We start from the raw sequence: 13973 nt of genomic DNA, 5'->3' as shown, positions 1-13973 counted from the left end.
GATTCGTCTGTGCAGCTCTGGGGAGCTTTCCACTGTTTGGAATGCCAAACTTATTAATTAAATGGGCAGATTCTATGTGTACAATTCCACAGCACCCAGAACACTAAAAGTTGGCTCAGTAGTAATAGCATAATCATATTCTTAAGCTTCGAATATGTGTAGACTTATATAAACATTATATATCATACCGCATTTTATAGGTGTATTTTTTTAATTCTAAAAATAAGTTATGTTTACCTCTCACCAAATCAGTAAGATTCATATCACGTAAGTATTTGTTATAAAGCGTTAAAGAGCCAGGTGCCGTGGCTCACGCCTGTAATCACAAGACTTTGGGAGGCTGGGGCAGGTTGATTGTTTGAGGTCAGGAGTTCTAGACCAGCCTGGCCAACATGGTGAAACCCCATTTCTATTAAAACACAAAAAAAATTAGCTGGGCATGGAGGCGGGTCTCTGTAATCCCAGCTACTTGGGAGGCTAAGGCAGGAGAATCGCTTACACCCGGGAGGCAGTGGTTGCAGTGAGCCAGGATCGTGCCACTACACTCCAGTGTGGGTGATAGAGCAAAACTCTGTCTCAAAAAAAAAAAAAGATCTATTCAAACATTCATGCAAGTTAGATTACAAAAATAACTAGCACAAAATAATTTTGCTAATTCTCAAGAAATCTTAGAAGCAAGTATATAGTACACATTTTTGCCTTTTAAAAACCCCTCCTGTTATTACATTGAGGAAAATCTAAAATTAACCTAATTTGGTTTATGGGTTAAGCCCAACATGAAGTACTATTGATCTTAGTCAGATCATTGTCTTCCAGGACAAGACAATATACAGTGACTTGAGGGCAAATGAGAGCCTAGAGGCTTCTTAGGACTGGGGACATCTTCAGTGGGACCAAGGGGCAGGGGACAGAAGTCAAGTTGGGCCACTTGTCTTCGGAAAACCCTCTGGTTGCCCAACAGGCTCTGACCCAGCATCCGGCTGCCGACCAGTGCCATCGATCCTACCTGCACCCTTCCTATTTCCCCCCACTAAGATCTCAGTCCTTCTCTTCCTCACTGTCCATATCATCCTCTCTCGCTCCTTCATTCAACTGCCACCTGGGTGGCTCCAGGCCTGACTGTGTTGGCATATCCCCTCTCACTGCATCCTCCAAAGGGCAATCCAACACATGCCCTGCCTACTCATCCTCCCAGCCAGCAAGAAACGCCTGAAACCTTGACTTCACGACAGCACGCACCTATGCCTCTGTATCCTTCTGGTGCATATCCACAGTGTATACACATTTAAGTGAATACTCTATGCACACTGCCAGTTACCACACAAATCTTTCCCATTAGAAAGCCTCGGCTAATTCCTTGTCAGGGCTTTTAAATGGATCAAATATACGGTAATCCAAGGGCAGCCTCTAGCTTCTCTCTAGGTCCTTTGTAAGCAGGGTGTATAAAACCTCCCAGAGGGCCAACAGGACTACACTGTCTTCCCCCAACCTTCTTACCTCCCTGTAGTAACACAGCTTGGAACATTTCTAGGCTCCTGCCTGAGCCCTGGGACCCTTCTCCTCACATGCCTCATGGTGAATGCACCCACCAAGGCACAGGTAGAAGGGGCAGGCAGCCATATTCATAATCCATAACTCATTTCAGAGCCAGAACAGTCATGAACATCTGACATAATGCTGCAGCCCTAGAGAATACAAAGATGCTTTAGAGCCTCAAACGTGTTGCCTATTTCCCTTCTTCCCTTGACTCCTTAGAACATAACAGTTTATAAATTTATAACAGCTGAAAGGATTAGAAATATGTGACCACAAAAGACATTCCAAACAAAGGATTGCAAAAATGCCCTAGATTGTATCTAAACAGATGCAGGAGATGGTAAGATTTCACAGGCCTGTTTTCAGATTCCCAGTCACTAGAGCTTCAGCACCAAAATCTGCAACAGAGCAGCCTCATCACTTCCACAACTCTTGGCTAATTCTCACTTTCAAACATGATTAAGCTGAGCTGAAAGTTGTAGCAGGGCCATAAGCCACCACCTGCCAGCTGTCTCAGCTTTCTGAGGCATTTTCGAAGCCACCAACAGAGGTGCCAGTGAATAGGGCAGGCAGATATCAGTGGCTAAGCTATGTGCCCACGTGCTCCCGACCCTCTGAGCAGGAAACTTGGGCCACTCTGCCCTCTCAGGCATGCCTAAGATTCTCAGATGTTACCTGTGCAAAAGTCAGACTCACATTCAGTATTTACCCATAAACGCTTTCAAAATCCTGAACACTACTCAGGGCCCAAAAAACCCAAAGGTAAAGCAATAATTTCATGCAACAATAAACCCACTGCTAGAATCTCTACAGTGAAATTAATTATACACTTATTGTGCACACACACACTATATCTAACATCTGGATGAGAAGCACATTTCAAGATGCGGAGGAAAGTTTGTTTTTTGGTGAGGGTGGGTTTGGTGGGGCAAGGCAGAGGGAGACATCTCTAAGCTGAACAAAGAGGAACATTTGCTAAAGTTGTGGACTAACCTATGGAAAGTCCATGCCAATAAGTTCAGGGAAATAACCAGTTTTAGGAAAACTCGATAGTGATCATGCTTGTTTCCTGGAAAATTAAACACAGTGTTCTATAATCCACTCAGAAAGTACTTTGAAAGGAAGAAAATAGAACCCATTACCTAACTTCTATATGATTTAAAACATACTTTTAAAGGCTTTTAGGTCTGTTTTTAATAAAGCAAAGAGGTGTCCATGTCATGCATTTTGATGTGACATATAGTTGTCCAAACCAATCCCACTCTAACAAATATCTTTACAAAGAAAATCTGTATAGTGAAATAATCTTTAAACCTAGCCAACTTATTTTTATAATCTTTGACAAAAAATCAAAACAAAAAAACCTGCCACGGTACTACATTGTTAACAGACAATTCCAGTTCTTGGTAGCAAGCTCAGTAAAGGACTTTAGGAAGAAGTTCTGCACCCAACCCCCTACGGGCCAGCCCCATGGGGAGGCTGTGAACAGAGGCCTGGCATCATCCTTCCTTTACCTGCCAATCCTCATGTGCCAAAACACCTTTCCCATCAAAAGGCAATTTGTTTACTTGGATCATAACATGCAAATACTTCTAAGAGATTACTCTATATGGTCCTTCACATATTCTTCTGATTCTTCTAACACTGAGAGTTCTCTGCTGCCCTGTTTGTAGCAGCCTGCCTTCTAATCACTAAACAGAGCTGCACAGAGTCTATATAACCTGAATCTTACTCTTCAATGGTACTTGAAAAATCCTGCCATTTCCTCTTAACTGAGGTTCAACTTCAGGGGCAGGAAGGGAGGCAATGAAGAATATACCAGACCCCTAGCTTGTTAACAGATACCATGAAATAGGCCTTTGCTCATGTCTTTTCAAAATATGCATTTAGTTTAAAAAATATGCAGCACAGAAGAAATAAGCAAACCCATTAGGCCAGGTAGACTTTGCTCAAATCTAGAGGTAAAACCCTACCATTCCACAGGAGGTCTAGCTCAAGGGCACACGCAGAAGCTAATGAATGCGCACAGCAGAAATCAGAAAGCTCTGCTCTATAATCACGGCAGCCTACTGGAAAAGCTCAGCTGACACCCACTGTCACTTCACATGGCAGGAGACCCATAAAGAACACCGAGCAGAAAACAACCCCAATGGGATGCTTTTAACACTGTTAAAATTAAGGCAGTAATGCTTCCTAATTTTAAAATAGCTTGACAAAATTGAGCACAAGTTCACTATTTTTGTTGAAGTCAATAAAGTGATCAAGTTCTGGGATAATAAAAATGACCCATTCATCATAACTAGGTAAATACGGTATAAAAGCGCCTTGGGTGCCACATGCTCTGTCAAAGTGGTGGGACAGTGGTGGAAGGACAGGAAAGTTTGTGGAAGGACTATCAGTCAACTTGTTTAATGTTCTCTAGTATTTCTCTCTGGCAGACATGCCAAATCCCTCTTCTGGAACAAGGCCATTTCACTTCCTTTGAAAGTGAATTAGAGTTGTGCCTCAGAACTTTTCCATCAGGGCCGCTTATTTATTAGCTACTTCAGAGTCCCATTGTAAAAAACACCCAACAACCACCCACCAGAGTGACCCACCGCATCCTGAAAACATAGTATAAATCACAGAGAAATTATCTGGTGTAGGAGCAGAGAATCTGGGTCCCTGCATTAGTAGAAGAGAAATGTTAAGCGCTACACTGATAACAAAGACAGACTAGCAAGTTTCTCTTCTAAATTCAGCACAGGGGCATGGAGTTTAGAAACTAGAAACCTTAAAACCAGGCACCACAGCTCAGATGCAGAGAGCTCCTTTCCCCACCCATCTGGAGCTATAGTCATCCTTCACTATGCACTGGAGATCAGTTCCAAGGCCCCCTGAGGATACCAAAATCCTTGGATGCTCAAGTTCCTTATATAAAATGGTGTAATATTTGCACATAACCTACAAACATTCTCCTATATATTTTAAATCATCTCTAGATTACTTACAATACCTAATACAACGTAAATAATTGTGAGACTGTATTTTTAAATTATTTTTTATCGATTTTTTTCCTTGGTTATTTCTGCTACATGGCTGGATGAATCCATAGATGTGAAACTATAGATACAGGGGACTGACTGTATTCTCCTTGCTTGACACACACCTGGCAACCAGTCTGACTACTGACAGTTGCCAGCCTTTGTGCTCTTCTTTGTTCCAGCTGCTGCATCTTGGTAAAGCATGCCTGTCTTGAATATTTTCATTTCCTTGATTGAGAGCTCTTACTTCCACAGCTTACATTTTAAGCTGTGAGCTCCATTTTAACTGAATTGTACAGAAATTCGGCCCTCCTGCCTGTACGATCGGACTCAATTACACAAAAATAAGTTTGTAAGTTTGGTAAGAAGTTCCTTGAGCTGATCCTAACAAACTCACTCAACAATTCCCATTTACCAGGAGGTAATAAACAGTCATGAATTTTCTAAGGCTTAAAATAACAAAAATGGAGAGGAGAGTTTTCATACTTTGTTCTCTTGTATACAAAGAGTTCGATAGTCCAAATAATCGATTTAAAGAATTCCAGAGTAGAAGGATCACCTAAAAACCATTAAGTACAGCCTTATTGTGTTTACAGATTAGTAAACTGAGGCTTAGAAAAGGTAAGTGCCTGACCCGGGGCCATGAAGCTGGCTTGTGTCTGGAATGTCTTCCCATGTGAAGACAGTGAACACAGGGCACCTCGTTCTCCCTGAGATAATCCTTCCAGGGAAAGGTGTGGCCTTACCTGCAACTGAGTTGGGCCGTGGCATTATTAGTGAGCTGGAGCCCTGAGAGTAAGGGACCGGACCATCTCCAGCTGAGGATTCTGCTTTGGGCAGCGTGCTCTCTGCTGACCCGGTGGTCTCCTCTTCTGCCACTGGGGAGCAGTTATCTGCCCTGCGGTCATGAAGCACTCCCTTCTGAACCCCTAATCTTAGGCTTCCGTCTTTATTCCATTCCAAACTGGAGCCACTCCGGTCATCATTTTCGGATGAACTTGTAATTGTGGCTGAAATGAAAGACCAAAATACTTTGAAGGAGGCCAGGCACAGCTGGGGCTGAAGAGTTAAAACATGCACACTGCCCTCCCCAGGATCAATGGAAAGTTTTCCGGTCCACGCAGATTTTTATCAAAGTATGTTCCATACAATGTATTTTGGTAAATTAGAAGAATGTGGCTCACCAGGGGAAATAAGCTGCTAAATCACTCTACAGAGAAGAGGGGCGAGGGAGAAACTCTGACAGGAAGATAATGAAAAAAATTGTCTAAAAAGTATCAGAGTTAAGAGTAAATTTATGTAACTTGGAGATAATATATCCTCTCTTTTTAGCAAAGATTACACACAAAAGAATTCATGTCTCATTAAATCCCTTTGAACCTTTAAATATACTTTCCAAATTAATAACATTTGTTGGGGGTAGGGGAGTGGGAATGAACAACAGAATGTTTAATGCAGAAATGGTGCAGGAGAAAATCTTTAGAAACAAAAATACAATTATAAAGTCAAACAGATAATTTGACCCTTAAAGCTTATAACATCTTTTCAAGATGATCCAGAGAGACTGACTTATTATTTCTTCAACAGCACGAAATGGAAAACCTTCCCGTACCCAGCGCAGGTGAAGCACTAGCATGAGAAGGTATACTATGACTGCAGAATTCACATTTAATCTCCAAGAAAGAAAACCAGCACAGAAAAAAGGTACAAAAAAATCTTTTGTAAACATCTTGGCAAAAAAGCAGAAAGAACATGGTCAAAGAGCGAAGCAATAATCACCCTACTTGGTTTCTACAAAGAGTCACTTTTAATTTAAAGATGCTGAGCCATACAGGATCCCCTCGAAACCACAGGTCATCACCTGGGCCACTCACACCCCCCAACTGTTAGAACTAATGCTGGCTGCGTCCTTGAGAACAGGGGCCATATCCACCGATGCCTCTTTCCCTATCTAGATTCCAGTCCCCTAGGCCCTCAACCCCAAGCCTGTTAAGTGGGAGTGCGCAGGGCCAAAGTACATTCAGAACCCACCTCCTGGATCAGGCCCCTTTAGCCACATACCAAGATGATACACACTGAATCAGAAGGTGGTGAATTAGGTCAGGGTCAGTTATTTAGGATCAAAGGATCTGAAGGGGTTTAGAAGTAAAGATAAAACTATTTCCTTGCAGTGGCCACAGGACATCCTGTCATAATTCTGACTGTCTTTACTCCTCCTGCTGCTGCAGCCTGGACTTATCACCCTCTCTGGTTGCCTATTTTAAAAATTCCCACATAAATGCTGAAGCCTTCCCTAGAGTATCCATGGCGATCTTTTCCTTTTCTGAACAGCACAGCACAGCACATAGTAAGTGCTCAATAAATGCTTGCTAATTGAATGAATGGGCAAATGAATAAACTTCAATTCCATTTGTGGTCAGAGACACTACACTTAGAAGTTCAGGATCTGATTTTGGGTGCCCATTGTTATGACTCCCAGCATTTGCCAGTGTTCCATCAGCAGTATTAGACCCTATTTCCATGTCTTTGGAATCAATCACAGCCTTCCTTGTGTTTTTAAATGGACCATTTATATGAACATAGGCACAGCAAGTATGACTCTTTCCATCACAAAAATGTCAATAGTGTTGCTGACAGCAAAAGCTAGCATTTACTGAAGGTTTGCTATATGCTAGAAGTGTGCTAATGTTTTTCAGGAATGGTCTAATTTATTGATAAGTTTGTTGCTTATTAATGGTAACTATTAATGGTAATCTTGTTAATAAGCTGGAAGTATAAAAATGCAGGCAGTCCCATAACACAGATTGTGGTGTTACAAACCTTCACGTTTAAATCCAGTGTTTGCAACTCAAAATACTTTTCTCAGACATATTGTAATAAGTTAAGTTCCCAGGCTACTCCAACATCCAAGTGACAGGAAGAGTTCCAGGCAAGGGAGATGGGGATTTGTTTGTTTTTTTTATTTCTGTGGCTGTTACATTGGAGAGCACATATTTGTAAGTTGAAAAATTAAAACGAAAGTCAAAGTGCTCTCCCTAAGTGCCAAGCACTTTCGAATCAAACCCCAAAGATTTGAGTCCTAACTAGGACCTCAAACAGGGGGAACAAGGACTTTGCTCACTTCCTGTTACAAGTGACAGCATTGCAATCAGGACCTCAGCAGCTGAGGACGGCTGGGAAGGCCAGGTCAGAGCTCCTGAGGGAAGGACAGGTGGAAGGTGTGGCTCTCGCTGGCAGGCATGTGCCCTACACTGTGCCCAGCATCTCATGGTGGGGGGTGGGGGCGGGCGGGGCAACACTCAGGTCCTGGCAGGGAGAGGAGGGAAAAGGGGTGGGGGAGGAAGGGCCCAGCTGCAGGAGCAGTCACTGGGAATAGAAGTCCCAGATGGGGTAACCATTTAGAAATGAACATATTGTAAGGTCAGTGTTTATAAGAAGGAGACTAGTGAGGAAGAAGAGGCAGCCCTTCTGCTGCCCTCACAAAGTTCCTGTGAGAGATGCATTCCACAGTCTACATGTCCCAGGGTTCTCAGAGGCAGGGAGGCTGGTAAATCTGAAGCCACTTCACAAACACTCCTTCCTGGGATTCAATACCAGATGTAGCCTACATAGCTGGAAGCCCAGACACTCTCATCTTGGCTCAGCTCCATCTGAGCCCTGAAGCAGATCCAGCTGAGCAGATAAAGGCCAAATCGGTCTGGCTTCCCTGCACAACCTAAGAGCAACACCAAACATGGCAGCCCCGAAGTCCCCAAGAAAGAGAAAGCTGGTTCTTCCAATAAACGACAGGCTGCTCAAAAACATCTTTCTTTCTTCCAAGCTTACAGAAATTCAAACTCATCAGGTTAACCCAGTCAGTCACTCTCAAGAATGCTTGTGGGTATATACACACAACAAGGGCAGCATCTTAACTGTGATGACTTTTTAAAAAATATCTCTGAAAAGTGCTATTTGACATTTCCCAGAGACTGACTAATCTTTACAGCTGCTTAATAATTTAAAAATTCTAGCATTTTGTTTTTTTGGACTAGTATAGATGGCAGCTTCTGTCAATTACAGCTTGCTATCATCACCCAAACTGAGTCTCAGCCACCCTTGTGACACAGAGCATTCTGAAACTGAGCGACTTATCAGGCCTTAAATTTCATAAAGCTGTGCCTCACAATTTAGTGTTAAATTCCATTTGGTCCCAAGGACAGTGTCTTATCTTCCTTTGTACTAGCGTACAGGGGTAGAATACTTCCAAAACACTTTTTTTTTTTTTTTTGCATAATATGGGGTTTCACTATGCTGCCCCAGCTGGTCTCGAACTCCTGGCCTCAATCAGTCCTCCTGCATCAGCCTCCCAAGTAGCTGGGACTACAGGTACACATTATTGCACCTGGCTCACTTTCTTAATATAACAGGGCATATACCTGATCACAACCCATGAGAGGAGACAGATAGGCAGAGAACCATCAACCCCACCTTACAGAGATGAAAGGCTCCAGAGAACCTGATCTCTCTCGATTCTCTCTCTCTCTCACACACACACACACACACACACATGTACGTGTATGTACAATTAGTGGTATAGCCAATACTAATTCTTCTGATACACACAGCGTATTTTTAAAACACTATTTGCTTGCACGGTGCTCAACACATAAAAGGAGTTAATTATCTGTAGCTAAAAGTTCATGAAGTCTGCCTTGTTAAAAAGTCATCCACTCAGTCATCAAATGCTTTGCTCTATAAGGCTCTGAAACACGACTGCACTCTTTCTTCACCTTCTTAACGTTTTTGTTTTTTTTTTTTTTTTGAGACAAGGTCTCACTCTGTTGCCCAGGCTGGATGGAGTAGAGTGGTGCAATCTCGGCTTACTGCAGCCCCAGCCTTCCAGGCTTAAGCGATCCTCCCACCTCAGCCCCCAACTAGCTGGGATTACAGGCACCACACTTCGCTAATTTTTAAATATTTTTTGTAGAGACAGGGTGTCGCCATGTTGCCCACACTGATCTCGAAGCGATCCACCCACCTGGGCCTCCCAAAGTGCTGGGATCCACTTTTCCTTACCCCTTGCCTTCTGAAGGTTCTATGTTGAATGGACACTTAGAATCAGCAAAAGAAAAATAAAATCAGTGTAGGTCCAGGACCCTATGGGTAGTTTGGTGGGATCCAAATCAAGTTATAGGCTTAAAAGAACATCAAGAAGAAAGCTAACTATAGCCTGACTACAGCATTAGCCCAGAATTGTTTAGGAACTAAGGGCCAGCGATATCAAACATACGCCCACAAACAATTCATCAGATGGACCTTTGAGCTACAGAGAAGACAAGAGGTGAAAAGAGCAAGGGGCTTGTTGCAACCTTGGCTTCTCCCCTCTAGGGGGTCCATGAGAAGGTATGCGTCTCCAGACCCAGTACCATTTTGGGCACTGGACATTTTTGTCCTTATAAATATCACCTTCCATATGTGTTTTCTCTCTTTCCACTGGCTACCAGGAAACTTAGGCATAAAGCTCTCTGCCCACTTATAAGAAGCATCCAGTCTTATGAACATGACTCCTCAATGCATCTTTTCTCTTGCCGTTCCTAGTTCATACTTTCCCCAACTCATACCTTCGCAGAAAAAGGAAAAATCCTGGTTTATTACATGTCTGTTTTGAGCATTTCAAATTCACTGGTGAGGAATTAACTAATGATCCTTAGGAAATCACAACAGTGGCTAAGATGAATATTGGAATACTGCTTACTATATGCCAGGCTTCACTCTAAGTTCTTTTTGCACTTCAACTCACTGACTCTCGTTAACAGCCCTATGGACAGGAAAGCCCCGGAATGCCCTAAGTCCCACTGTATCCCAGAATAGTGCTCTACATGTTTTTTTTGTTTCAAGACAGTGTCTCGCTCTGTTGCCCAGGCTGCAGTGCAGCGGTGCAGTGACGGCTCACTGCAGCCTCGACCTCAAGGGCTCAAACGATCTTCCCACCTTAGCCTCCTGAATAGCTGGGACCATAGGCATGCACCACCAGCACCCCTGGCTCATTTTAAAACTTTTTTGTAGAAACAAAATCTCCCTATGTCGTCCAGGCTGGTTTTGAACTCCTGGGCTCAAGCGATCCTCCCACCTCAGCCTCACATGGTGATGGGATGACAGGCGTGACCCACCATGCCCGGCCTCTCTACACTGCTCTGATTATGCCATACTATTAAGACTTGGCATGCATCCCAAATACATGTACTATAAATTATGTACATACACTACTTTATTATAATAGAAAATACACATTTTGAGAGGATAAAAAAATCACAAATGGAAATTTTCTCCCAGAACATTATCGACTGTCTTGCATTCCCCATTTTCAAGAGGAGGACTCTGTAAACAGAGTGATTTGTCCTTCCCTGGGTGGCAGAGAAAATTAGACATGAGGGCATATGTCAAGTGCCTTAGGCATCATGAACGCTCAGGAATGTTTTCCTCCCCTCACAACTGAAGAAAAATAAAGTAGCACTTAAAAAGCAAACATTTTTTAACCTCTATATTTAGCTTAGTGGTTGACAGGAAGAATTTAAAGTTAAAACACTGGACCAATGAATTAACAATCAAACAAGAAAGGAACATAATGGTTGCTCCTAAAAGTGGGTGAAAGGAAGAAGTAAATAGAAAAGGAAAAGCCCAGTACTGTAGTGAGACTGCCTCCCGTGACTAACAACTTTCCAAATTAGGTTTCACCACTGCAGAGGAAGTCAGATCAGGAAAAGATCAGAGACAAGTCAAGGAAGCGAGCGCAGAAGTCTGTAGGCCTCTTTGCTGACAGGGGGCGTCCCTCTCTTGTGCACCCATACCTCATACCCAGCAGGCATTCGGGCCGCCAGGCCACATTTTGGATTTTCCCCAGTGTCTAAGGGAAAGCCTGCACGATGAAACCGGCCTGCCTTAAACCTTTCTGGCCAGAAACGCCAGACTGTACTTTTCTTTCCACCCCACCTAGACCCAGCCACCTGCAAACTAACCAACCACAAAGAACAAAGCCCCTGGTTTACCTGCGGCCACAGCTTTTAACCTGAGGGGTCTAGTGAAGACGCTTAAGCCACCTTGCCTGGAATGCCAACAGAATGTCCCAGGTGGGACCCCTGCCCCACCCCTGCATGGTAACCTTCAGCTCCAGGAGACTTCTGGCTTCTCTTCTGCAACTGCCCAGCCCCATCCAATGCGCCACAGGACCTTGCTCCCTCTCTGGCCTTGCGCTGGGAGCTGTGTATGCTGGCTTGTGACAGCCAGATCTCTGTACCAAATTTCTAGCTTGGTGCTCACCTGTGTTGCGCAAGGCATGCTCTGCTATGACATGCAGCAAGGCCAGGGACCCGAGCCGCGCGTTCCCAGCCACATTCATCAGGCCCTTCAATTGCAGAAACACCTTAAGGAATAGCTGGGAGCAGGCGGTGCTGGAGGGGGAGGATGCAACCCACCACACTGCCCAACTGAGTCTGACACAATGAAAAACAGTCTCCAGAGACAAGCCTAAGGATTTAAATAATATGACATTTTCCAGAAAAAGCACAGTGTTTTGGTAAAGCTTCACATAACCTGTGCACTGAATGCACAGACACTGGAGCTTCTCACACAGTCTGGTGACCCTTTCCCAGACTTTGGAAAAGAGTTCGATTAGTGGTATCATTATGCACCCACAGCATACATCGTCAATCAGAGGTATCAATCACTGTCATGTCTTAAACTCTTCTCAGTTATTGACAACTTGCTCAGACTCTCCACAGAACAGAAGACCATTTTGTAGTCCCACAAGTGGACAAGTTTTGACAATAGATGCTGTGCCTTATCTTTATTGTGCCAGTAGTGAACATGCTTGCTCCTAGTACACAGTAGGTGCCAATAAATGCTTGCTACACCAACAGAACAGTCTGAAGAATCCAACCACAGTCTGAATAAAAGTACAGCAGGCTCTTTGCTGACTCAAATCATTGCCAAGAATTTCTTTCCCACATTAAGCATATTACCAAATTATATACATAAAGAAAAATTCTTCTCTTCACCCAAGAGATTTTAAAAAAAGGCTTCTATAATTAAGGATGATTTTAAAAATTGCAGGCAATGTAGCAAAATGAATATTAACCCAGACTTGAAACAGTCTAAATAGTTATTACCAAATCAATTTCAAAGCATTTCAATTTAGTAGTGAGCAGGGCAATACAGGTGGCAACAAAGCAGTATTAGCATAAAATCAAAAGGGCAGGATTTACAACAAGTCAACAAGGAAAATAAAGTACAATTAATTCATCTTTGTGTGCCTCTGCATCTGATTATCTCCCTTGGGACACAAAGTCCAGGAAATAAAAGGTCTAAAGCTACCTCTGGAATCACTTTCATTTTATAAGCCTTGCAGGAGGTAGGAGAGAGTCAAAGGAAGATAAAAGTCAACCTGTGATAATTTTTTTTTAACATCTTAAGCAACTAGGCAGAAAAATAAATATTATCAAACTCGAGCAAGCACCAGCAGGATACTAACCAGGTGTCTAATATTTTACTGCAAGCTACTTCTGCAAAACTGTTTCTACAAAGGTATTTCCCTGTCTAAATGCATACCTGCCTCTCTCGCTTCAAACTGAGTAAGAAGAAAACAAATGTAAGCATGAAGAAAGCAAAGGAAAGGCAGTAGGAAGAGCTTGAATTCTGAGCACTTAATCACCCAGAAAGCCACTGAGCCAGGTGGAATGTGGTGGCTCATGCCTGCCAGCTCAGGTGCTGAGAGCCAGGCAGGTAGATGATATACCTGCTCTGTGTGGCAGACACACCCAGTTGGGGAGAGGCAGCCACGGTTCCCTCAGGGTCCCCTCCCTTCATGGAACTGTTCTAGCACCGCTTCTCCAAAGGAGGCAGATTCAGGACACTACAAAAATACTCTGGAGATTACACATCTCAACAGGTAAAGGCAGATTAAAAAGACAAATGGAGAGACTGACTGACTTAACGGCCCCTCCCTCAGCCAGAATAAGTCCTCCCCTCTGCACATCTACCATTAATGGATAGGAAGGATTTCTTTTTATTTTGACAGGAAAGCTGGGTTTTTGTTTGTTTCTTCTCATCCAGGCTCTATCCTCTTTATTCCTAAATGCAGAAATAGCCTATTTTCTTGAAACTAATACACACAGTTAAAATTTTATGATATGTACATAAAAATTAAATTTATCTCAAAGCACTTTAAAACACATTATTTTAAGTGATGCTTTGTTTGAAAATCAGATTGGTTTTCACACATTCTAATGAAAACATACTTATATTTCTTTCTAAACTGGGATTAATACAGATTACAGTTTCCATCTGTAACAGTAGGAAGCAAGTCATATTTAAAGGAATGTCACTAAGAAAAAATGTTTTCTCAAACAAGGAGGAAACATCTTTAAAAGCATACTTCAT

General features: G+C 42.9%; 1 protein-coding gene across 2 annotated transcripts in view; it reads right to left on the bottom strand.

Moving 5' to 3' along the window:
• The window catches only part of TANC1 (tetratricopeptide repeat, ankyrin repeat and coiled-coil containing 1), a 135049-nt gene that overhangs the window by 64796 nt on the left and 56280 nt on the right, over positions 1 to 13973 (bottom strand). For both annotated transcript variants that reach the window (XM_023217397.2, XM_023217398.2), the window contains exon 5: positions 5306 to 5569. In XM_023217397.2, coding sequence (XP_023073165.2) covers positions 5306 to 5569 — 264 coding nt within the window. The remainder of the gene's footprint in view (positions 1 to 5305; positions 5570 to 13973) is intronic.

Source organism: Piliocolobus tephrosceles, chromosome 11, assembly GCF_002776525.5.
Source record: "Piliocolobus tephrosceles isolate RC106 chromosome 11, ASM277652v3, whole genome shotgun sequence".
In the NCBI taxonomy this organism is placed as follows: domain Eukaryota; kingdom Metazoa; phylum Chordata; class Mammalia; order Primates; family Cercopithecidae; genus Piliocolobus; species Piliocolobus tephrosceles.
The sequence above is the reverse complement of the archived record's forward strand: the minus strand, read 5'-3'. Positions and strand labels throughout refer to the sequence as shown.